Here is a 23,725-nt window from a genome sequence, read left to right on the forward strand (position 1 = left end):
GCCCATCACTACAACACTACAAGTCATTACAAGCCACATACAGCAAATATGTTACTTTTTACAATAGACTACAAAGTTTTCTCACTGCTTTTGTTGTTTAAATACAGATTTTTAGTGGTCTCCAGTGGATTACAGGATTTGCTCTTGCTGCGTTACAGAGTTGTTTCCAGTAATTCTTCTAATAAAATCCTATTTACCTTTAACTACCTGTAGAATAAGTCCTTCCTGTGTTGTTTATTCCTCCTATTAACAGTTTTTCTAGATGGATACACTAAACGCAGTTAAAAGTTACATAATTGTGTGTTGAAGAGATGTTGATTATACAAGGTCTTTATTCCTTATTAGTAATAATTATTATCTGTATAGTGTCCACTTCTGCAGCACAAATCATAGGGGAAATGTTTCAATAAGATTAGAAATTACAGAATAATAAATGTAACAGGAGTGATGGTCCTGCTTCCAATAGTTTACAATCTTTTAGAAAAAAAGGGTGAACTATACAAGAGGTAAGTTTTCATATCTTCTACCTGCATGAGTTGATTATCATCCAGTATCTGTATATGTTCAGAAGTGCATGAAGTGCATGAAGTGTGTGAGTTTTTGATGGATAAAGTGATCATCTTCAATTACAATTTAGAATAAGTAGAAAAAAATAATGTAACCTCCATATCATCCAATCTTCTCTCATTCTGTAGTAGCATACCTGTATATAAATAAGAGACTGATACATTTCTCATCCAGCTTGAGCATGAGCTCTGAGATCCCACTCTCAGCAGACAGCAACACCACAGAGCTTCAAACTGAGCCCAATCACACAGCTTTTATATTTACGGTAACAGTGGAGGAGAGAGAGAGACTTCAGTGGGCCCTTTTGCAGTAAACTTGCGTAGTGGCATGCTTATATACATTTTATATACAGCCTCCTCACCAGGGCCGGCTCCAGGTCTTAGTGATCCCCTGGGCGACAGAGCTCTAGTGGGCCCCTTTATGGGCCGTCCTCCAGTAGTCACACTGCCCCCCCCGACGTGTGGACACACGGCCCCTCATCCCCATGTACACATCCCCCCCCTCCTGTATACACACTGCCCCCCCTTCTCCCCCTGTATACACACTGCCACCCTCCCCCTGTATAATACACACTGCCCCCTCCCCCTGTATAATACACACTGCCCCCCTCCTACTGTATACACACTGCCCCCCTCCCACTGTATACACACTGCCCCACCTCCCCCTGTATACACACTGCCCCCCTCCCCCTGTATACACACTGCCCCCCTCCCCCTGTATAATACACACTGACCCCCTCCTCCTGTATACACACTGCCCCCCTACCCCTGTATACACACTGCCCCCTCTCCCTGTATACACACTGACCCCCCTCTCCTCCTGTATACACACTGCCCCCCCCACCCCTGTATATACACTGTCCCCCTGTATACACACTGCCCCCCTCCCCCTGTATACACACTGCCCCCTCCTTCTGTATACACACTGCCCTCCTCCTCCTGTATACACACTGCCCCCTCCTCCTGTATACACACTGTCCCCCTACCCCTGTATACATACTGCCCCCCTCTACCTGTATACACACTGCCCCTCCTCCCCCTGTATACACACTGACCCCCCTCCTCCTGTATACACTGACCCCCCACCCCTGTATACACACTGACCCCCCCCCACCCCTGTATACACACTGCCCTCCCTGTATACACACTGCCCCCTCCTCCTGTATACACACTGCCCCCCCTCCAGTAATATATACACACAGCCCCCCATGTTCTCCCCCTTCCCTGGCCCCTATTATGTCTCTCCCCCCTCACCTCACAGATGCAGGTCTGTGTTGTCACTGCTTTCACAGGTCCTTCAGCCTCTGCAGCTCCTGCGGGGGAAAGCAGTGACTGCACATGTACTCATCGCGATCTGTGTCCGGAGGAGAGGAAAGGAACCTCCCGGGCAGTGGGCAGATGTCCTGCTGACCCGGGGGCCCGAGTGGGCCCCTCCAGTACCCCGGGGCCCCGGCACTTGCATGGGTTAGCCGGGTGCTGGCGCTGGGCCTGCTCCTCACCCCCATGAATTAATTATATGCACCCCTCATGTATTAATTATATACAGCCTAGGCCCCCCTCACCACCAATAGATTAATTATATGCAGCCCGCCTCCCTAACATAGATTATATGCATCCCCCTCACTGCCCATTACATGCAGTCCCCCTCCCCCCATGGATTATGTGCAGTCCCCTCCTCACAGCCCATGCATTATATGCAGCCCGCCTCCTCACCCTTATTCATTATATGTTGCCCCCTCCTCACCCCTATTCATTATATGTGGCCCCCTCCTCACCCCTATTCATTATATGTGGCCCCCTCCTCACCCCTATTCATTATGAGTGGCCCCCTCCCCTACCCCAATGGACTAGTAAACGTGATTAGTAAAAATAGAAAAAGTAATACTCACCTCAGTCCTCCACACAGTGGAGAGACGCAGGCCGGATACCTGCTCCACCAGGCCAGGTTGCTGGGGGTGGAGATGTGGCCACTAGTGGGCCCTCCCGGCAGCTGTGGGCCAGGGCAATTGCCCGAGTTCGTCGAGTGCAGGCGCCGGCCCTGATCGCTAGATGCGAGCAAGGAGTGAGATAATGGGGCAGATTTATCAAGATGTCTGAAAGTCAGAATATTTCTAGTTGCCATGGCAACTAATCACAGCTCCCCTTTAAAATATTCATGAGCACTGGTAAAATGAAAGCTGAGCTTTGATTGGGTTCCATGGGCAACTAGAAATATTCAGATTTTGAAGATACACCCACTCAACCAATCACTGAGGTTGTCACAGCTGCAGCTAATGATTGGTTCAGCGGCTAATCCCAGGCTTTTTCTGTGTGTCAAGATGGGAGCAGTGGTCTAACGTTACATACTTAGATGCAAACAATCAGGCATACAACTAAACAAGTAAACATTATCTAAATAAACAGAAATAGTAGGTGCCATCCATGACTGTTCATATGTAGATAATGCTTTCTCTGCAGCTTTGAGACCAGGACCATTTAAAGGAGTCTGCACGACTGAAGAATTCCTTTAATTACCGTTACTATTGACATAAAGTGTCATCCATTTATCATTGTGACAATTAAATTACATTTCTGTTGTGTAGTATGATCAGCTATCTTAGAGATTATTAAACATTGGTATAAAGTCATGCAGTGGAGATGTACAATTGGTATTTGCTTTTCTATTAAAGGTTCCCTTGCCTCACCTCAACCTAATCCCTCTTAAGAACCATTTCCTCAGTCTGTATTTTCCTGCTTTCCAATCTTTTCTTTTTTTTCTTAAATGTACCTCCAAAATCTTGTAAAATATGAAACAACACATAGCTTTTTTGCATAATTATTTGTGTAGACAAGAGAAATGTACTAGTTACCACTTACTGGAGGTAGAGTGACTATACATTGTAAAATTAGGGTACACATTTAGTGCCAGGGCAACCATGGACATCTGTTAATTTCGTGTTAAAAAGTAAGCAAATAAGTTTTTTGGGGAAGGCAGCTCCCTATACATCAATGCATTCATTGCAAGAAGCTTAATAACATGTGGGATACACATTCTATCTATCCCATAAGTGAATACACTGTGGACAGCACTGTTTCAGCATTTTTGGCTGGCTAGGTTTGCTATTTAAGAGATCGAAATAAATCCATGATGAACCTTAAATCCTTATGAAGATTTTGACATTAAAGGCTTCTTTAACAGTTGTGCAGAGAATTTGCTTCCAACTCTAGGTAGGAAGCTTCCCTTTCCCACATTGAAATTCTATGCAATGGCATGGCTCAGTGGAAAGGGAACACCAAAATTTACCCCATAATTTGACACATTGGGGCACATTTATTAACGGCCCAATTCGCGGTTTTCCGTTGGGTTTTGGTATTTTTTCCGTTTTGTGCCGTTTTGTGACTAATTCCCCCCGGGATTTTGGCACACGCGATCGGATTACGGCGCAATTGCCCTGTGTTGCATGCAACGGAAATCGGGGGCGTGGCTGTCGGAAAACCTGACAGATTCGTAAAAACCGCCGTATTTTTTTAAAAAAATTGGTCGCACGTGCCATACATACATGCACCAGGAAGAGATCAGTGAACTCCGAAGCACCTCGGCGGACCTCGGCGCAGCAGCGACACCTGGTGGACATCGGGCACAGGACCTTCATGAATCGCCGGAAGACCCGAACGCTCGTCGGAGAAGACGCCGCTGGAACGGGAATGGACTGGGTAGGTAAATGCGCCTCATTGTTTTTAGTGAAAACTTTAGATCACTAGTTTATCATATAACTATCAGACAGTATAAGAAAAACTCGTATCTTTCTGTTGTCTAATCTATATCACTACCAGGACATCACATACCATGTACCTGGACATCACGTGTCTTTTAAGGATGTATAAAGCTCCATGGACAGTGGGTGTTAGCTGCATAATGTAGCCAGCACCAACAGCTGACACCTGCGATTGGTGCTGTCACTATTAACTGCTGTTAACTCCTTAAATGATGCGATGGCAGCACTTTAATAACGGCATCTCATGGATGCCGCCATCTTCGATGTGGCTGGCGCCCCAGTGAGATCATAGGGGGCACCAACTGGTTGCTATAACCTCCAGGACCATTACCGTAGATTCCATGGCTGTCATAGCAGGCTCTATAATGGAGCCCGCCATAGAAGTCTTTTTTTCAGATCTAGTTATTTAGTAGTATTGCAGTATATTGGATAAGATTAAAACTATGGTTCAATTGAAAAAATAAAAATAATAGAGGTTGAAAAAAACTAAGTTCAAGGGTAAGTTCAAATTACCCTCCTTTGCTTAAGACACAAATACAAGTAAACAAATAAAAACATAAATATGTTAGGCATTGCCACATCCCAAAAGTCCCGATCTATCAAAATATAAAAACAATTATTTTTGTTGGTGAATTGAGTAATGAAAAATAGCGTCCAAATTTCTGAATTGCCACTCTTTTGCTAATTCACAACACATCAAAATTTTAATAAAAGGTAATCAAAAGGTCATAATATAGTACAACATATGGTAACAATGAGAATGTCAGCTCCTCCCACAAAAAATACACTGATCCATATACCAAACTATATAAAACTAATTAACAGCAGAATATGGAAAAAAAAAATTTGTCTACAAAGGATTACATTTTTATATATTAAAACCTAATAAAACCTGTTTAAATTTTGTCTCCCAAAGATCATACTAACCCAAAGAATAAAGTAGAAGTGTCATTTGGAGCACATAGTGAAAGCTGCAGAAACAGAGCACACAAGAATATGGACAAATGCGTTTTCTCACCGCATTTGGAATTTTTTGCCAGCTTCCCAGTGCATGGCAGGAAACATAAAATATCCTTACTATGAAGTACAGTTTCTTAACCAGAAAATTAGCAGTCATACAACTTTGTACACAGAAAAATAAAAAAGTTGTGAAAATTTTGAAGATGGGGAGAAAAAAAACCTGAAATCTCAGTAGAAAAACTCTCATATTTTCTCACAGGGTGGCACATCTATGATCAAAGATGTATGAGATACATTCTGTATTCTAGGAGCCTTAACTTTGGATCCATGGCACCTAGAATCCCAACTTTTTACTTTAAAAGAGAAGAATCTTATCTTTCATATGAATCTAAAATTTTGTTTCTAGGTACCAAGGATTCTGAGATACCTCCATTTCAAGTAACTATTTCAGGTGGTATTTTTATATAAATAAAAACACTCCCTAATGTCGGTTTAAAAGTTATTATCCTTGGATTCCTGGCACCTAAAAACATAATAATAGTTTAATATGAAAGAGGAGATTTTCTTCTTTCTAGGTGCCAGGGATCCAAAGTTTAAACCCTCTCAAGATTTTTTTTCCCCTCCAGCCTCTTAGCCCGCAAGACACAGGAAGAAGCTGGTGGAGGATGCACAGAGGAGCTTCTCACAGCTCACAGATAAATTAAATATTGACGTTATCTGTAGCAAAATTTTGGAAAGCAATAACATGAATTAATGTTTATGTTATTAACCCTCTGCTACCCAGAACAATTAGAGAGCACACTTGCTTTTTGCAAAAATTGTTTGGCGCACCCTGTGGAATTGATTTCCCTCTGCTTCAAATTTTGGTGAAAATATACATGTGTGGCAATATATTTTCTTTACATTATAAGTAGTCTGAATTTGCACATATTTTAGGGGAATTGTAGAATTTCCATGTAATTTTTGCACTTTATCACAATTTGGTGCGAAGTTGCATGAAAGTGTGCCTTAATTAAATTTTAATTAATTAATTAAAAAGTTATTTTTATATACATGGTAGGCTGTGTTTTATGAAAAAAAATGTTTGACAGGATAACAGCTTTTTACTTTGCATGTTATATATTTTTAAACACATTCATGGATTTGAACCAAATATTGCATGGCTTTTGTTTCAGCACTTATGGGAGTGTAAATTCTTGTTGATTTTGTGTATTGGGGTAAATATAAATCTGCTTACTTTGACTTATTATTTTTACATCCATATTTCAGCTTTGATATGAGTTTATGTAAATGTATATATATATTTCCATGTATTTTTTTATAATGTGGGTTTGTTATAAAGTTGCACGATGGTGGTACAGCCTGTCAATTGTTAAGACAAGACAAATGCAATTGCCAGATTGTGTACTTTCAAAATATATAAAGGTTTTAGGGGGCCTTTACTATATTTTGCATATTGTGAATGTCTTATCTATGAATGCTACACATATTCATATATTACATTTAGTAGATATGAAGAAAATTATTTTCGGTTTGGGGGACATTTTTGCCATCAAAATTCATTTTTATATTTGTTAAAATAAAATTTTACACTTTGAATCAAAATTGCATGAAGGGGCCTATGTCTATAAACTCCTTAATGGAATTTTTAAAATATATGGTTTGTTGGCGTTTAGTATAATTCTTTATGCTGTAATGGCAGTTTTATTTATACGTGTCAAAACTGTAAAAATTGCTCTGGCCAACAAAATTTTCAGAATTGCATGGCATGGTAAGGGTTAAATCTTGGTAGCATAAGTTATTAAGCCTCAGATCTAATCATTGGATTTTATTCTTCATTGCTAGCTCACATTACCACTACAGAAAGTAAATGGTTACTGACGGCAATCAACAGCATCTACAAATGGCTGAATAATGTCCACAACTTTGTCAAACTAACAGAAAAAGTCAACAGCACTCGGGAACTTCTCATCGTTCACAAGGCCTAATAATAGAGTAAATTGGAGAGCTGCTGTGCAATACATAAAACCTGGTAAATGGCAAGTCTTAGTGAATATGTCGTCGGAGTCAGTGTCACAGAGACAGGAAATTGATTTTACAAACAAGCTGCAGAATTCAACTCGGAGAGAATATCCCTGTCCACTTGTCTATTTATACAAGAAAACATATTGTTTCATTATACGTCAATCACTGATAATATATTTTTGGTGCGCTGTCTTGACATCTCTTTAGGAGGTTTGTACTAAGAGACTAGAGCATACTAAGCTAAACTCCCTGGGAGATCGAAACATAATTACTTTTGCTAAGCTGCTTAAACCCTTAGTTATTGTAAGAGTGAAATGTTAAGAGAAATAGACAAAATACCTGTCCATTGCCTTTCCATTTACTGAGCTGATGGCATTGTGCATTGGAGTGCAGGCAAATTATCTGGAAATCCTCACAATGGGATATGGAGGTACTTCAACACTAATATTTGTTTAGCACATTCACAATACTTGCTCCACATTTGGATGGTGGATGTGGCTATCCTGCTTAGTTGTTACATTTCAGATTTTATCAGTGATGGCTGCCCTATGACACGTGTATCACACAGTGTACAGCATCCGGAGGCAGGGCAATATGGAAAATATTACTGTAGTAAGCCAATTTTGGCATTTTTCACCTTTACAAGGATTGATATTTAAATGTGTTGTATGTAGTATAACATTTTCTGCATAAATGAATGCTGTAAGTGGACATGCTCGCTCTAAAGACATAAAGAGGGCCCCCTCCAACGTCTAACATTTGCATCCTTTATGGATGTTGTGAAAGGTCCTTTTTACACCTTGTATGTGTAAACTATACATGAATTATTACTAGTACTCATATTCCTGATCAACCATATGATTGACATATGATTGCACAGATAATGGGTAAAACACTGGTCTTTTGTATTTAGATCTACTGCTTTGCATGTAAATTTAACATGAATTAGAATGTTATTTACAATTTTCCTGTAGGAAATCATGCCATAGGTAGGCTTATTCATAGTTGGTAGACATACCTGTATTGTGCATAAGGCATTAGCCCAGCCGGACCTGTTTTTATTGGGCTTCTTGTTTGTATCCAGTGTATGATTTTAATATATGCAATAAAGTTTGATCTGACCATTATGATAAATAGAAAGGTTTGTTTTGAAGAGCACAAAGTTAAGATCGACCCATTACCCATTAGACAGATATATGATCTTGTACGCATCACTGAATGGCATTAAAATGGTACTGGTGGGGGTATACCTCCCACCAGCGACGCCAGTGGAGGAATTAGTTAATATTGTAAACCAATTGGGGATCTATGAAGGGGAGCCGATTTACCTGCTAGGGGATTTTAACCATGTAATTAATGAAGGTCTCGATAGGTTAAAAGCGGGTCAACAGAATGTAATTAGGGCCAAACAACCTACTACTCTATTTGGAAGGCTAGTCTTTGAATTAGGATATAAAGATATTTGGAGAGAGACGAATCCGGTAAAGTGTGAAATCACCTGCTACTCTAAGTTATGAGCATCTTTTTCAAGAATTGATTTGGCGCTCGCAAATGAATATGGGTAACAATAGGGGCAAGAGGTCTCTCAGACCATTCTCCAGTCTGGTTCTCATTAAGAAAGTATATGACAACAGGTATTACCTATTACAGAGATAGGCCCTTTTGGTTCCACCTTGTAAAAGAGGAGAAAGATCTAAAATAAAAAAATTATATTCTTTCTGAGTAGGAACCTGGGAGATCAGGATATTAGGGTTGTCTGGGACACTCTGAAGGCATACTTGAGGGGGCTTACTAAGGATCAAATTTCTTTCTGTAGAAGAAGAAAGGCAGAGGGGCTCCAATTAATGAAGAGCAATGTAACAGACTTGGAAGGCAAATTTGTGCATAACCCCACTGAGGAAAGTAGGAGATTGTGGCTAGAAGCACAGGAATGTCTTGGTAGATTCTGCCTAGAAAAAGCAACATTGGAGTCAAGAAGGCAAAGCCAAAGGGCTATTCTGGGGCAGTATATTTCAATGAAAAAATTGGCGGACCTGCTGAAAAGTCAGGATAGGAAAAATGCCATTAGAGCAGTCAGGGGGAAAAATGGATTATTGGTAACATCTCAAGAAGGGATAAGAGAGGAATTCAGGCTGTTCTTTGAGAATATATACTCCTCGGAGTTGAGGGTGGGCCAAATGGAAATAAATTAAATTTTGTCTGGGGCTTGTACTCCAAGGTTATCTGAAGAGGACCGCGATGCCCTTGACCTACCCATTAGTTTGGAAGAGATGACTGAGGCTCTAAAAAGTCTACCTAGAGGCAAGGCCGGGGGCACGGATGGATTACCACCAGAAGTAATATTGCAGTATGCGGAGGTATTACTCCCTCTTCTATTGAGAGTTATCAACTACACGGTGTCTGAGGGCTTATTGCCCCAATCGATGAGGGAGGCGATTATTATGTTGATCCTCAAGGAAGGAAAATGTCCCACAGACCTGGATGCGTATCGACCGATCTCCTTGCTGAACTCTGACTATAAGCTGCTGGCGAAATTGTTGGCAACTCGGCTACAGAAGGTAGTGCTTTCAGTAGTTCAAAAAAAAAAAGTTTGATCTCTAGTTTTATATTTAGAACAGTGTAACTCCTTTTCTTGTGGTAGTACATTTAATATTATGGAGTAGTTCTGTATTGTGGGAGGTGGAAGGCTAAACGCCTAGTCCTATAATGTAGCAAGTGGAGATGAGGTATTTGATCATAGGATTGACATATTTGCCTTAACCCCCCCAAGACCAGCTTTTCCCTCCCCTCCTTCCACAAGTCTTATCTTTTAGATTTTTCTGCTTACAAAGCTATGTAAGGGCATGTTATCTTTAAGACAAATTGTACTTCCTAGTGGCATCATTTAATATTCTGCTCCATGTACTAAGAAGCTGCTAAAAGTTTCCAAATGTGGTGGAATTGGCAGTTGTGGCATTTTCTAATTACTAATGCTTTGTTTTTATGGCTTGCACTTTACAGTCCAGATAACACGTCTTCTTTATTCTTTAGGTCAATACAATTGTGGAGATACCAAATTTATAAGGTTTGGTTAAGTCCTAATTACAGATGGGCGAATTTGTTGAAATTTGGTTCGACCCGATTCACTGAATTTAAAAAAAAAATAGATGCGACCCGAAACTAATCATGACGAATCACATTAAAAACAGGTATGTGCTGGGTGCATAGAGCCTGTAAGGTGTTGTAGAACGTTGTGCTATGCTGAAATATACATATGGAGCATGGTTTGGTCTTCAAACAATGCTGTGTTTTAGAATGACACGCACATGACAGCCGCGGCTCTTAGAATCGCTTCACTCTTCACTTCCATGGGCTCTTACAGGGGCCAACTTCACCAAATAAGTGAAGTGGGAATGCAGCCTGACCAGGAAACATCTGTGCCAGCTCGAAATGACTGAGCTGAAGGCCAAAATCCCACTATAACATCAAAGAGTGCACTCTTTTTATACTGACACTGTTAAACGCGGATACATGTAGAAACCCCCCAAAAGAGTGAAGAGGGTGTCAGCAATAATTTTGCATTGACGTCACTGACCATTTTGCCCTTCATTTCATCCGTCAGTGTCCGCATTCAATCGGTCAATCGGCCACTAGGCAGGTGAAGGAAGTTGCTCATTAAGGACTCCAGACTTAAAGGGGTATTCCAGGAATAAGCATAATTCATATACAAATGGGTATTCAAAATATAAGCTAATGTGTAATTAGTTGTTATTTAAAATTTAGCTCCCCTTAGCAGAAAATGCTGGTGACATAGACTATAATGAAGAATTAAAATGCTACTGGCCCTTTAATCAGTCCGTTAATTTCCTCTGCGGGGTCCATTGCGGAGAAGACACAGGACATAAGATGGCCCCTAGTCACATGTCCACATCACATGTCTTGCATCTGCGCGGGCAGGTCATGTGATCACCACTATGTTTGGCTGTAGTCGGTTGGTTGCTGTGCATCCAGTATGGTCAGTGTTGTGGTCATGGCAGTTACACGTCATTACTATGGTAACAGAGCAAGAAAACCTGTTACATCATCACTGGGAGCAGAGCATAAGAGGTAGAAGGAGTTACTGAGAACTAAAGGATCATGGAACTTGTAGTTTCCAGTGGTGGCCATCTTGGTGATAACTCCACCTACTTTAGAGAGGCCATACATTTTGTTATTCATAAAATCAAACTATTTAAGCTCCGTTTTGTGACTAATGACATTGAGTAGTGTTGTATTCATTTATTTATATCATCATGCGTTTTTGTGTCAGACGTTCATATTCCCGGAATACCCCTTTAAGCTGCTGCTGATGGAGCTGCTACTGCTCCTACCCCCCCATCTCCCCATAGCAGCCGTGGCAGTAGTAAGTGAGTGGTCACTGCCAGGAATCCCTGCCCCGGTCAGACCAGACAGAGGATGCACAATGGCGCACAAAGGCAGCGGCAACTGTATTTTCAGTATTTCTCTATAGTACACCAGTTGTTCCTCCCTCTCTCAGCAGCTGGAAAAAAGTCACCCATTTTTAAATGGTGGCGAGGGTCCAAGAGGGTGGAGAGCCAAATCTCATCCCTATGCCAGATGTTGATTATTCGGCTGTCACTAGTTAGGAAAAGCAGCATGCTGCACGCCATCTGTGCAAGTAACTCTGGGGGACTCCCGGCCTCCATATCCACTGTATACTGCCATGGTGCTTCTGGGTCTGCTGCCTCAGCTTCTAACTCCTCTGGATGCTCCTGCTCCTCCTCTCTTGGAAAAAACACTGATTTCAGCAGAATCTGCTTGTGCTCCAATGTCCTCCTCCTCTTCCTCCACCTCCAGTTCAGCCCCCACCAGATTCATGTGGCCATGAGATGTAGTCGCCACTTCTCCAATGCCCTGACCAGACAAGCAGCATGAGTTCCAGGACATGAAGCAGTGGAATTACGTTATTCATCCCGCAGTCCTGGCGACTGACAAATAACGTGGCCTCTTCAAAGGGCCTGAGCAAACAGCAGGTGTCACGCATGAGCTGCCAGTGGCTGACATCAAAGTTACACAGGGGAGTACTCCAGTTCACTTGCATCATCAAAAAAATCATTAATGGCTTTTCTCTGTTCATACAGGCGGCCTAACATATGAAGGCTGGAATTCCAAGGAGTGGAAACATCGCATATCAGACTATATTGGGGGAGGCCGTTTTGCCGCTGCTCGAGGCAACTGGAGGAGGGTGTGCTTGGCTTTGTAAGAATGGCTGAAGTGCATGCACAGTTTCCTGGTAATTTTTAGAATGTCTTGCAGATGGGTGAAAGACTTGAGGAACCTGTTGACAACCAGATTGAACATGTGCGCCATGCAGGGCGCATGGGCCATCCCTCCTCAGTGCAGCGCAGACACCATGTTCCTCCCATTGTCTGTCACCATGATTCTGATTTTCAGTTGTCACGGAGAAAGTCACAGACTGATTTCTTCTTGCATAACGTGGAGCAGTTCCTCCCCTGTGACACTTCATTCACCCAAGCAAACCAGGTGTAGAACTGCGTGACACTGCTGTGCCCTGCACATGTGGTATGATGGAGCAGCACTTAGACTTGTGGAAGCTGAGGTGGTGGTGGAGAAGGAGGAGGCGAACACTGGCGCATGAGCAGCAGTTTGACAACGTGGAGGAGAAAGCGGCATCTCTTGTTAAAGTTGTCGGTGTGGGCAGGAAGCACATTTACCCAGTGGGCCGTAAAGGACACATCCGCGCTGTCATGCACCTTGGAAGAAGCCGATAAGATCAAGGACTGGCCCACCTTCTGTTCTACATATTTGTGAAGGGCTGGCACTGCCTTTTTCGAAAAAAAATTTGGCTTAGAACTCCACCTCGGTTCGGCATAAGCCATTAGTTCTCTGAAGGGTGCAGAGTCCACGACTCGGAAAGGGAGGGACTGCAGTACCAACAACTTGGACAGGAGGACAGAAGGTCTCTGCACCTAAGGATGGCCTACCCTGTTCACTCACTTCCACAGTAGCGACTTGCTGCCTGCTTCGCTGCCTGACGCACAAGCTGACACCCTCTTCTCCTGACGATGATGATGAATCCCTGGCTTCACCCGGCTCCCAAGTGCAATCAGCTACATCATCATCGATTTGTTTTTTCCCTGTCATGGCTATTCTCCTCAACGGTCTCAGTATGCACAGCCCGACTACTTGCAAGTTCAATATAACCTCCCGTGCCACTCTCCACATCTCTGCTATTTTGGGTATACAAATCCCCCAAAATGGACACCCTGGGATACTAGCAGAAATCACTACAGAAATTATGCGGATTTTACACAGAATTCTTCCTATTTACTTCAGCAACAAAAAAGAACTGCTATTTGGGGTATACAGATCCCCCAAATCGGACACCCTGGGATTGGAGTAGAAATCACTACAGAAACTATGTGGATTTTACACTGATTTCTTCCTATGCACTTCAGCAACAAAACAGAACTGCTATATAGGGTATACAGATACCCGAAAACGGACACCCTTGGAGCAAATATCACTACAGGACAGTACAGTACAAGCAGCTGGATGCTACAGGCAGCACATGCAGTGTGAAATGCCGAGATTAAAAATGGCTGCCTGTTTTATAGGGCTGTGTGACATCACATAAGCCTGCCGGTCGCTGATTGGCTTACAGGTCTGCACATGTGAGGGTTTTCCTTTCTCCCTCTCAGTGTTCTCTACCCCGTGTAACACGTTGTGCTCGCACCCATTTTGGTAATAAAGGAGAAAAAAAAGAACTTTGTTCACACGAATCACCATAAAGTTCGAATTCATAGCGAATTCAATTTTCCCTGAAATTTGGATTTGTGAGAATCGATTTGCCCGTCTCTAGTCTTAATACTTCTAAATATAATTATATAAATAAAAAAATTTGCTATTATTTTTAGGGTGAATCTGAACACTTAAGAAATATCTTTCAGTATATTGAGGACATACTGTTTCTGATGATGTCGATCATTTGTGATTTATAGTTCTTTACATTTATACATTTATATCACTTAGCAGTAAGATGTTAAAATTTTTACCACCTTGTGTTTTTCAGTTAATCTCTTATTATATCCCCTGGTGAATGTTAAATGACTTTTAATTTTTTGGAATATAAGACGTACATTTAAAAAAGAAAAAATCTTGCTAAAAAGCGCCCCCGCATCTTATAGACCTAAGGTCAGGATGATACAGCGCTGCCAGATCCTCCTGACCACTGTAATGAAGATCAGGTGAGGTGCTGACATAGCACTTCACCAGATCTCCTAGAGAGCAGAGACCCCACACTGCTCTCTCCTCTCTTCCTGGTATCTGACATGCCTACTAACTGCCTACAAGACCTATGGTGATGTCAGAATCATGTGACTCATCACATGCTTCCTACATCAATCAAGGTCTTTATACTGCCATGCCATGGGGACATGCAGTGCTGGGACAGGGTAAGAAGAAGAGGACTGGAGACCGTTTCTGTGTGTTTGTGTATTCATGTGCAGAGTAGTTCCCAATGTGTTCCTTATGTGTGTATAGCAGAGCTGTGTGCATATTCATGTATAGAGTAGTTCCCAGCATGTTGCTTATGTGTGTATAGCAGAGCTGTGTGTGTATTCACGTGTAGAGCACTTCCCAGTGTGTTCCTTATGTGTGTAAAGAACAGCTGTGTGTGTGTTTATGTGCACTGTATTGCCCAGTGTGTTCCATATGTGTGTATATCAGTTCTGTGTAAGTGTTTGTGTGTAAAACAGTGCCCAGTGTGTTCCTTATGTGTGTATAGCAGAGCTGTGTGTGTTTATGTATATAGTTGTGGCCATTGCGCTCCTTATGTGTGTATAGCAGAGCTGTGTGTGTTTATGTATATAGTTGTGCCCAGTGTGCTTCTCATGTGAATATAACAAGGCTGTGTGTGTGTTTATGTGTATAGTAGTACCCAGTGTGTTCCTTATGTGTGTGTATTAGAGCTGTGTGTGTGTTTGTGTGTATTTATGTATGCAGAAGTGCCCACTGTGTTTAGCAGTGAACAGTATGTAGCAGTGATGAGTGTATTCCTATTTTTGTTTGTGTGTGTATAGCAGAACTGTATGTGTAAATGTATGAATGTAGCAGAGATGTGTGTGTAAATGTATTGATGTAGAAGATCTGTGCTAGCTGTGCTTTTCTGTAACCAACAGGGATATTTTTTATCGGTGTAAAATATATTTTTTCCTTTTTTGGAAGACTAATTCTCGGGTGCGTTCAAGTACCAGCTCACTTAAGTCACCCGAGTACCAGCTTCAAGTTGTGGACAAACCAAACGAAAACAAATTTTTCTTGATCCAGCTCTTGAAAAGCAATTTCTGTATTTAGCAGTTATTGAAGCATTATCCAAACCACTCCATATAACGTTATCTGACCAATAGCTGGATCAAGCAAAATTTGTTTAAATCTGGGATGCGTCTTATAGTAAAGAGCGTCTTATAGTCCAAAAAATATGTTGGGAAGTATGAAAATATGTTTTCAAAGTGATTAGATGGAAAACAATGCCTCCTTTTGCTACCTTGAAAGGCAGCCCCCTTAACATCAAGTATGACCTACAAGAATTATAATAACATGATGTGGGATTAAGCCAAACCAGTATATCTATTCCAGAAGAACCGATTCCTAACTGTAGACAGCACTGTTTTGACCTGGTTGGGTCTCCATAGTACTGGTTTGGTTGTGTGAGAGGCTATTGACTAGGGTTTATGTTAGGAGAGACATACAATATATTATGTTGCTTACTTTGGATGACAATGACATCTAACCCACAGCAAAAGAAAAATATGTGATTTGAAACACTGCCAAATTTCTGCATTTCCGAATTAGAAAACCATATTCTTCATATTGGAATAACCATATACAGAATATAGCATAATAAAGTACTAGTGAAGATTTAGGATTAACTTAAGCCAAAGCATCATTGCACCCACATTCATGTTTATAATGATTTACCCTAAAATATTGGAACAGAAAGCCCTTCAGTTTACTTTTGGTCGACAGCAATCCCCTATACAGAAATATGATATACAGTCATATCATATCATAAAACCCTCTACAGTACTAATTTTGCCATCATACCAGCACTGGGACTAGAAGCCTAAGAGCACAAGTTTTCTTTCCCCCAAATAAATAAACCAGTGCTTTCATCAACACATTAGTTTGGGTACAGATTTGTTACAGATTTTGTATTGGGCCTAGCAGCACCTCTGCACTTTGTACACTATGGGGCTTATTTACTAAGGGTCCCGGGGCCGCATTTTCGTTGAGTTTCCCGACTTTTTGGGGACCGCGCCAGGGATTGTGTCGCACGCGATCGTATTGTGTCACAATCGAGTTTCACGCAACACAAATTGCGGGGGCGGCCGTCGGACGATCCAACGGATTCGGACTATGCGCAAGATTTAACAATTCAATTTGTGTTGCAAGCCATGCACTTACATGCACCAGAAGGAAGATGGCGAACCCTGGCGGACCTGATCGGGGAAGCGACACATGCAGGAAATCGGGTACATGATCTTCATGAATTGCTGCAGATGGGCATTCCGGCGGACATTCTGTAGCGGGGATTGCGCAGGGACAGGGTAAGTAAATGGGCCCCTATGTTTATTCTAATTTGTGAAAAATAATGGTTTGCAACTGTCAGAAATCTTACTGCATTTTACAAGTCCAAGGTACAATCAATTAAATAATATACTAAGAGAAATTGATGTCCCATAATTCTTAGTCACTGACTACAGTGCACAAAGGACGTATATATCCTATAATATAAAGTAGTACTGCACATTGCCTTATTTGATATTTCTGTTAGGCTGGGCCCATGAGTGATATTTGGTGCAGGTTAGGCAAAGTGACCATGGCTAAAGTGCTGTAAATGCACTGCACAAATAGCTGGGCTGAAAAAATTTGCACCAAAGATAAGACAACAAACACTAGAAGAACATGACAGGAATTGCTTTGTGAATCCCAGACCATGTTTTGGCTGGATTTCTGACACACCATTACTGACCACATTGCCAAGGAGGGGACCCTTGCATCATAGTGATAGATAATGAAAGGAGTCCCTTCTTCCCTTCTGTATAATGCTTGGCCAAATCCAAACATGGTCTAGCCTAATGCTGGGGACACACAGGCCATCATTTCTGCAGGTTAATCAAAGATTATTAACAATTCTTTAGTTAACCCGTAGGAATATATACAGCATAGCAAATATAATTCATCAAAATCCCAACTACTTGTTGCTACAAAATCTAATTTGGACCAGAACCTGATTTCTGCTGTGAGTTTAGAACCTGGAGCATGTTAATTATTGGAGTGGGTTGAGGGAGCAGAACTCAACCTTTGCACTGCACAGAAAAGTTGTGGTTTAAAGCCGCAGCAGAAACCAGCCAATTTTAGATAGTAGTTTCAACTGCAGAAGAAACTAGGTAATGTCCACAATAGATATTCTGCAGAAACTCTCTTCCTCTTATAATGTCCAACTAAATTGGTTAGGATTTGATAAAAATGTTCTCTTTTTCTATATACTTGACAAGCTGTTTGTCCTCCTGACCACCTCTACCAAGTATGTAAACTTCCCACCACAATGACATTCACATCAGGACCAGCAGGTATGCTCGGAGTACATCTTCCAGTATAAGCACTCAGCATCATTTCCTTTTAATTGTCTCACTTGTGCACAGGTTGGAGAGCAGAGTCCTGGGATTTCCAGTCGTAGGTTTTTACATACTAATGGGTTTCAGGCGAGTAAATTTCTCATTTGAAAATTGGTTCCAATGGGGAAAGTCCTTTTGAACTGCCTCTAATTTTAAACCAGCAAAATTTTACCATATGACTTTACAAACTTAAAAAAATATTAAATGTAATATAATTAGTCCAAACTGATACTACATTTACATCTGAGACTGTCCCATCAAACATATGCAATAGACTGTTATAATATACACTATGTAACACTGTATCTAGTTGTATTGGAAAACAAAGTCAATTATAGCCAAATGTTTACCAAGGAGACTCCTTTGGCATATGATCACAAAAGTTTCCATATAGTGCCCTATCCTTCTATCTACGTATGTCTATCTATTAAGTACATCGCATATTCAAAGTATGTTGGTTTTGAAATGATTTAATAAGTACAACTATTAAAAATTAAAAAAGAACTAATTTTATTACCTAGACAGAATAAAGAATTACACAACTCTCTACATGGTAACATATGACTAGTCGTATATACACTGAAAGGGCTAAGTAAGTTGCATTTACAGATTTTTCCTTTTTGAGACGTCATTTCACCAAATGTCGCAGAATTGTTAAAATTGTCTAAAAGTAAAACTGCTAGCCAATCACAACAGCCTTTGCATTCCATACAGTATTTGTGTTATAAATTTAAAAAGTGCTGTGAATGGTTCCCGTGTGCAGTTTTCCTTTAAGACACTTTTCATAAATGTAATCCTATATATTATAGAACGGTGAATCTGAGAATTGTAGAATTCAGGATACACTGATATACAGGAACACGCAGGATGGTAGACTCGCAGTGACATTATTTATACTGACCTTCGGTCTTCTTCCTCCAAGAAAGTTTTCTATCCATCTCAGTACATATCACTCAAAGCCATTTTGTGTTAAAATTCCTGTATGGTGCAGTGACAATTGCCTTTTGGAAGTCCAGATAAAGTCCACTGCCTCCCTCCCATCTGATCTCTATGTTGCGCTGTCGAGGAATTAAATTATATTTGTTAGATGCTGTTTTTGTGGGACCGCTTTCCCTACTCTCTTTATGATATATGTGCAATCTTAAACCAATACATTATACTTCAAAAAGGAAATCTGCATCATCATTTAAAACACATTATTTTTACAGCACAGTTATGACGCTTTTATTAACAAGTATATAATACACAATATTATGTTTATTCTATATTTCTTAACCTATGCCAATTTATTTGTGGATCCGACCATGTGCAATTCCATATATACGGACTAAGCCATTTTACAATGGCTATTGATTCAATTAAGGTTTAAGATCTTATTTTAACATGGGTTGCATTGGATATAAAAATAATTTTTTAGTTGTTTTAAAGAATTTTGTTACAGACTTTTAATCTTATATCCATGGGCTGTGTCTGGTGAACTCCATTCAATTCAATCTTGCTGCACTGAAAAAGCTGATACAGATTGTCTAAAGGGAACCTTTATGAGCTATTTGGATACTAAACCATACACAAGTCTTTATAGACCAGTGGTTTAGTGCCAGAAATAACCCACAATTTAAAAAACTATCTGGACAGCCAACAGCAATGGGAAGTAAGGACATTTCTGCATTTTTTTCAGTGTGAATTTTATTAAAAAGTGTAAGTGTTAAAAAATGACACATGTTGCATTACTTATTTGATAGCCATGTGGCCATATACTTTAAACATTGCTAGCCTCTCTGGGATTCATGACCAGCAATCCAGGGGTCCAAGCCCTCTAGGGGGCCCATGGCCACCCAAACCACTTTACAAATGTTATACTGAGAAGGGCCTTCACCCACAAAATCCTCATTCATCTGTTCCATCTCTCAATACACATGTACACAAGAGCCATTTCAGAACCTCTGAAGTTCTTCCACTGATCCTAAAACCACAGTTTCAAGCAGGCAGAAGGGACACATTCTTTACTCCTCAAGACTTGTAGGGGCTATAATATTCATACAGCCCATGACAGTCCTTATCCGCCCTTGATTACAGGGATCCAATGCTTGAACTATCACGGGAAGTGATCACTTCACATTCATAAGCATATGCAGAGTGATCTTGTATGTACAGTAAGAATCTATAGTAATAGTTTAAAGGGATTGTCCGGGAATATTTGGCTGGGGTGGCTCTAAAAAAAATTATAAATGTATAACTTTATAATACAAAAAATAACATTACATTTCTAAAATGGAAATGCCACTTTAAGGTCCCTGGCCAAGTCCTCATAACAGTTTACACAATTTCCCTTTACTTCTTGTTGTTGCAGAGATCCACTACCAGAGTGGTAAAGACTACCCTATACCATCACAAACTGCCAGGAGCCTCTGGGTTCCACATTTTTCTAGCCCTACTCAGAAAGTCTCATCGCGCTACACCTGTCCATCCTCTTTTTCCATACTCCTCTTTTTCCAGCTTGTCTTTAATCTACCCAGGTTCTGAAAGCTTTGGATGACAAAGGGGTTGCAAAAGGTCTACAATCTCCTCTCTCCCATGTCTGCCTGTCCACCCTTCAATCCTTGCAAAGCCTCTTTGGGTTATCCTTCTCACAGCAGTATAGGTATTACTTTACTCATTCCTATTTATGGAACACTTCACATTGGGGCAGATTTATCAAGCAGTCTGAAAGTCAGAATATTTCTAGTTGCCCATGGCAACCAATCACAGCTCCCCTTTAAAATATTCATGAGTACTGCTAAAAAGAATGCTGAGCTGTGATTGGTTGCCATGGGCAACTAGAAATATTCTGACTTTCAGACCGCTTGATAAATCTGCCCCAATGAGTCCTCATTCCATTTGAAAAATGCTGTTTAAGTACCTAAGTACCTGAGTTTATGGACCCTTATTGGGGATGCACATCTTAAGCACTAATGCTGGAGACTTCCTTTAACCTTTGAATGTGTTGTTATTTGGTCAACACTAGAATAGAATAGAAACCTCATCTCTATGCAGCCACTCTTTTCCCTTTAGGAACTACTGCTTGGGTGTAGGACCCCTTCCTTTCTCTTCCTCTTCCTTCTAGTCCCAGAATGCAAGACATTTTGCTTTCCTAATTTGGTGTTTGTAAGTTTGACATGCACTGAAGTTCACTTAAATCACAAAAAATAATGCAATTTATAAAATAAACATAACCAATAAATAATTAAATTAAATATTATATATATATATATATATATATATATATATATATATATGCATAGGTGCTGGCTGCTCTTTTGTATGGGCTACCATCAAGAAAAAAAATTATAGAATAGAACAGACATTTAGAGCATAAGAATAATATGTACGGTATGCAGTAATGTAACCATGCGAATTATCCCAATTTTACTTCCATTTATACTTCCTGAACATGCCGATGTTAGAAGAGGGAAATGGGAATCAATTAAAAGTAACCAGGCTGGAATAAAAAGGCAGCAAATGGCATTTTCAGAGAGCCACTGGCAAACCTTATGTTATAGATGTACAGTGCATTGTTGTGTGTAACTAATTTCTTCAGTGGCATCATGCCGGCTATGATTCTCAGCATGCCAGAATGCTGTAACCCAACTGCTCGCTTTAAGTCTCTTGAGTTATGTTTGTTTTTATGGTCTTTAAATTATCTGCAGATTTCATTCCAGCTCTTTACAGCATGGGATTATCAGCAGTTATGTAATTCCATGAAACACAGGTTTACGATCTGCATTCAAAAACTCTATTTACGTCGTTTTCATGGCAAGTAAGTTACTTTAGATGCCCTTAAGAAAGATCTGCTGAGATGTGAGATCTAAAGTCAGCAATGGATGAACCTGTTTCTGATAATTAAAGCCATCTGTTCATCATAGTGTAGCCTAGAGATCCTTTATAAATCAGAAATACACCAATGCTGGATATTTCACTCAGTTAATAAATTAAAGCTAGTCAAAAATATGTTTATCAAAAAATAAAAGTAAAATACGACTGCATAGTCATGAGCTTTAAATTGGGAAAGATGAATACAAAATACACAAATACACAATTACATTTCTTGAGACATATATTAGAAAAAACAAATAAAAATGTTTTAAGGAGGTTTCTAATGAACATACTGTACATATTTCCTTTCCACAGATCTGTGGCTTATTTACCTCTAAGGGATTAATAGATTCCTATACTTAGCTATCTAGATCAGTCATAATGATGTAAATTAAAGGAAATCTACCACATGGATGCAATGCCCCTAAACCAAGCACAATTACACACTGGTGTGTGCCACATTAAACATGATCCATTCTTATTTTGCTTCTAAAAGCTTAGTTTTTGAGACAACGGCTTTCAAACTTATGCGAATGAGCTTCAGGGGTTCTTGTCTACTTCAAAGGAAACCCTTCTGGCTCAGTCTTCTGGTAATTATTCACAACTCCATATGTGTTTCTGCCCATCTCCTTCCTCTGAATGGAAATGCCAAATGGAGGAGTGAATAATCAGCAGACAATGGTGCCAGAATAGGCTCCTGTGACATAGACAGGAGCTCCTGAGGCTCATTTGCATGGTTTTAAGAAACATTTTTCTAAACTAAGCTTTCCGGAGAAGTTAGATTCAAAAACTAACTTTTCAGCAGGCGATCTTCATACAGGCGGTATGAGCCCTATATGAAGATCCGCTATCAGTCTTAGAAAAAAAAAATCTATACTCACCTTCCGGCTTCTTCTCCCCGTCTCCGTGTTCTCCGTCTTCTGGCCCAGGTGTACTAATACGCAGAAGTGTAGCCAGAAGGTGAGTATAAATTTTTTTTATGTACAGGGAGGGGCATCCTTGTGGTAGATTTCCTTGAAGTATTTCTTTCATGTGCACTATAGTTTCACCCCTCAAGACTCATGGTCTCATGATCACAACAGACCCCAGCAGTTTGACCCCAGTTACATACATTCATCCCTTATCCTTATTTTGATATTCTGCCAAATCCACCAATAACATGTAGTCTTTTTCCTAAATATTGTCCCTAGTCCCTATCTACTTTCATATTATACACTATTGTTAATATCTACAAATTGCAACTCAAAAGAAGATTCCTCATTAATCTCATTTACATGTTTAAGAGAGGCCTGTATGATTTTTGGAGAAGAAAAATATAATGGGTTATAGGGAAAAAAAAATTGTTTAATACTTAAAGGTTGGACTTGAAAGACTTGCTACTTTTCCAGCCTTATATATACTATGATACTACGATTGTATTAGTATGTCCTATTAAAATATACAGACAACATGAACAACTGCAGAGAGCTGACAACATCAGTTATCATGAATACTATACAAATGATGTTCTAAAATTAGAATACACAAGTCCACTCACTAGCAATGGCGGATCTTTATAGGCGGTATTTCAGTAAAGGAGGGGCTCTGCAGTAGACATTTCAGTAAAGGGCGGGGGGCTCTGCAGTGGACATTTCAGTTAAGGGGGCTCTGCAGTGGATATTTCTGTAAAGGGGAGGGGGCTCTGCAGTGGACATTTCTGTAGAGGGAGCACCTGCTGGAGGATATTTCATTAATGAGATGCGGCTGCTGCTGGACATGTTATTAGAGGCTGCATTTCCTACCCTAGGGGCTTATACTCCAGTCAATAACATTTCACAGTTTTTATTAGTGGTAATATTAGGAGCCTTGTCTTTATACACAAGTATTTACAGTATGAGGGGTGGCTCAG

The 23,725-nt window shown here is 40.4% G+C and overlaps 1 protein-coding gene across 11 annotated transcripts in view; it reads right to left on the reverse strand.

Annotated features, from left to right (window-relative positions):
• Positions 1-23,725, reverse strand: part of DLGAP2 (DLG associated protein 2) — a 628,408-nt gene that overhangs the window by 162,969 nt on the left and 441,714 nt on the right. For 5 of the 11 annotated variants that reach the window (XM_072142340.1, XM_072142342.1, XM_072142339.1 and 2 more), the window contains one exon: positions 18,887-19,043. The exons of the other annotated variants lie outside the window; for them this stretch is intronic. In XM_072142340.1, coding sequence (XP_071998441.1) covers positions 18,887-18,923 — 37 coding nt within the window. In that variant the 5' untranslated portion in view covers positions 18,924-19,043. The remainder of the gene's footprint in view (positions 1-18,886; positions 19,044-23,725) is intronic. 11 annotated transcript variants of the gene reach the window in all.

The sequence above is a fragment of the Engystomops pustulosus genome, chromosome 3, assembly GCF_040894005.1.
Source record: "Engystomops pustulosus chromosome 3, aEngPut4.maternal, whole genome shotgun sequence".
Classification (NCBI taxonomy): Eukaryota; Metazoa; Chordata; class Amphibia; order Anura; family Leptodactylidae; genus Engystomops; species Engystomops pustulosus.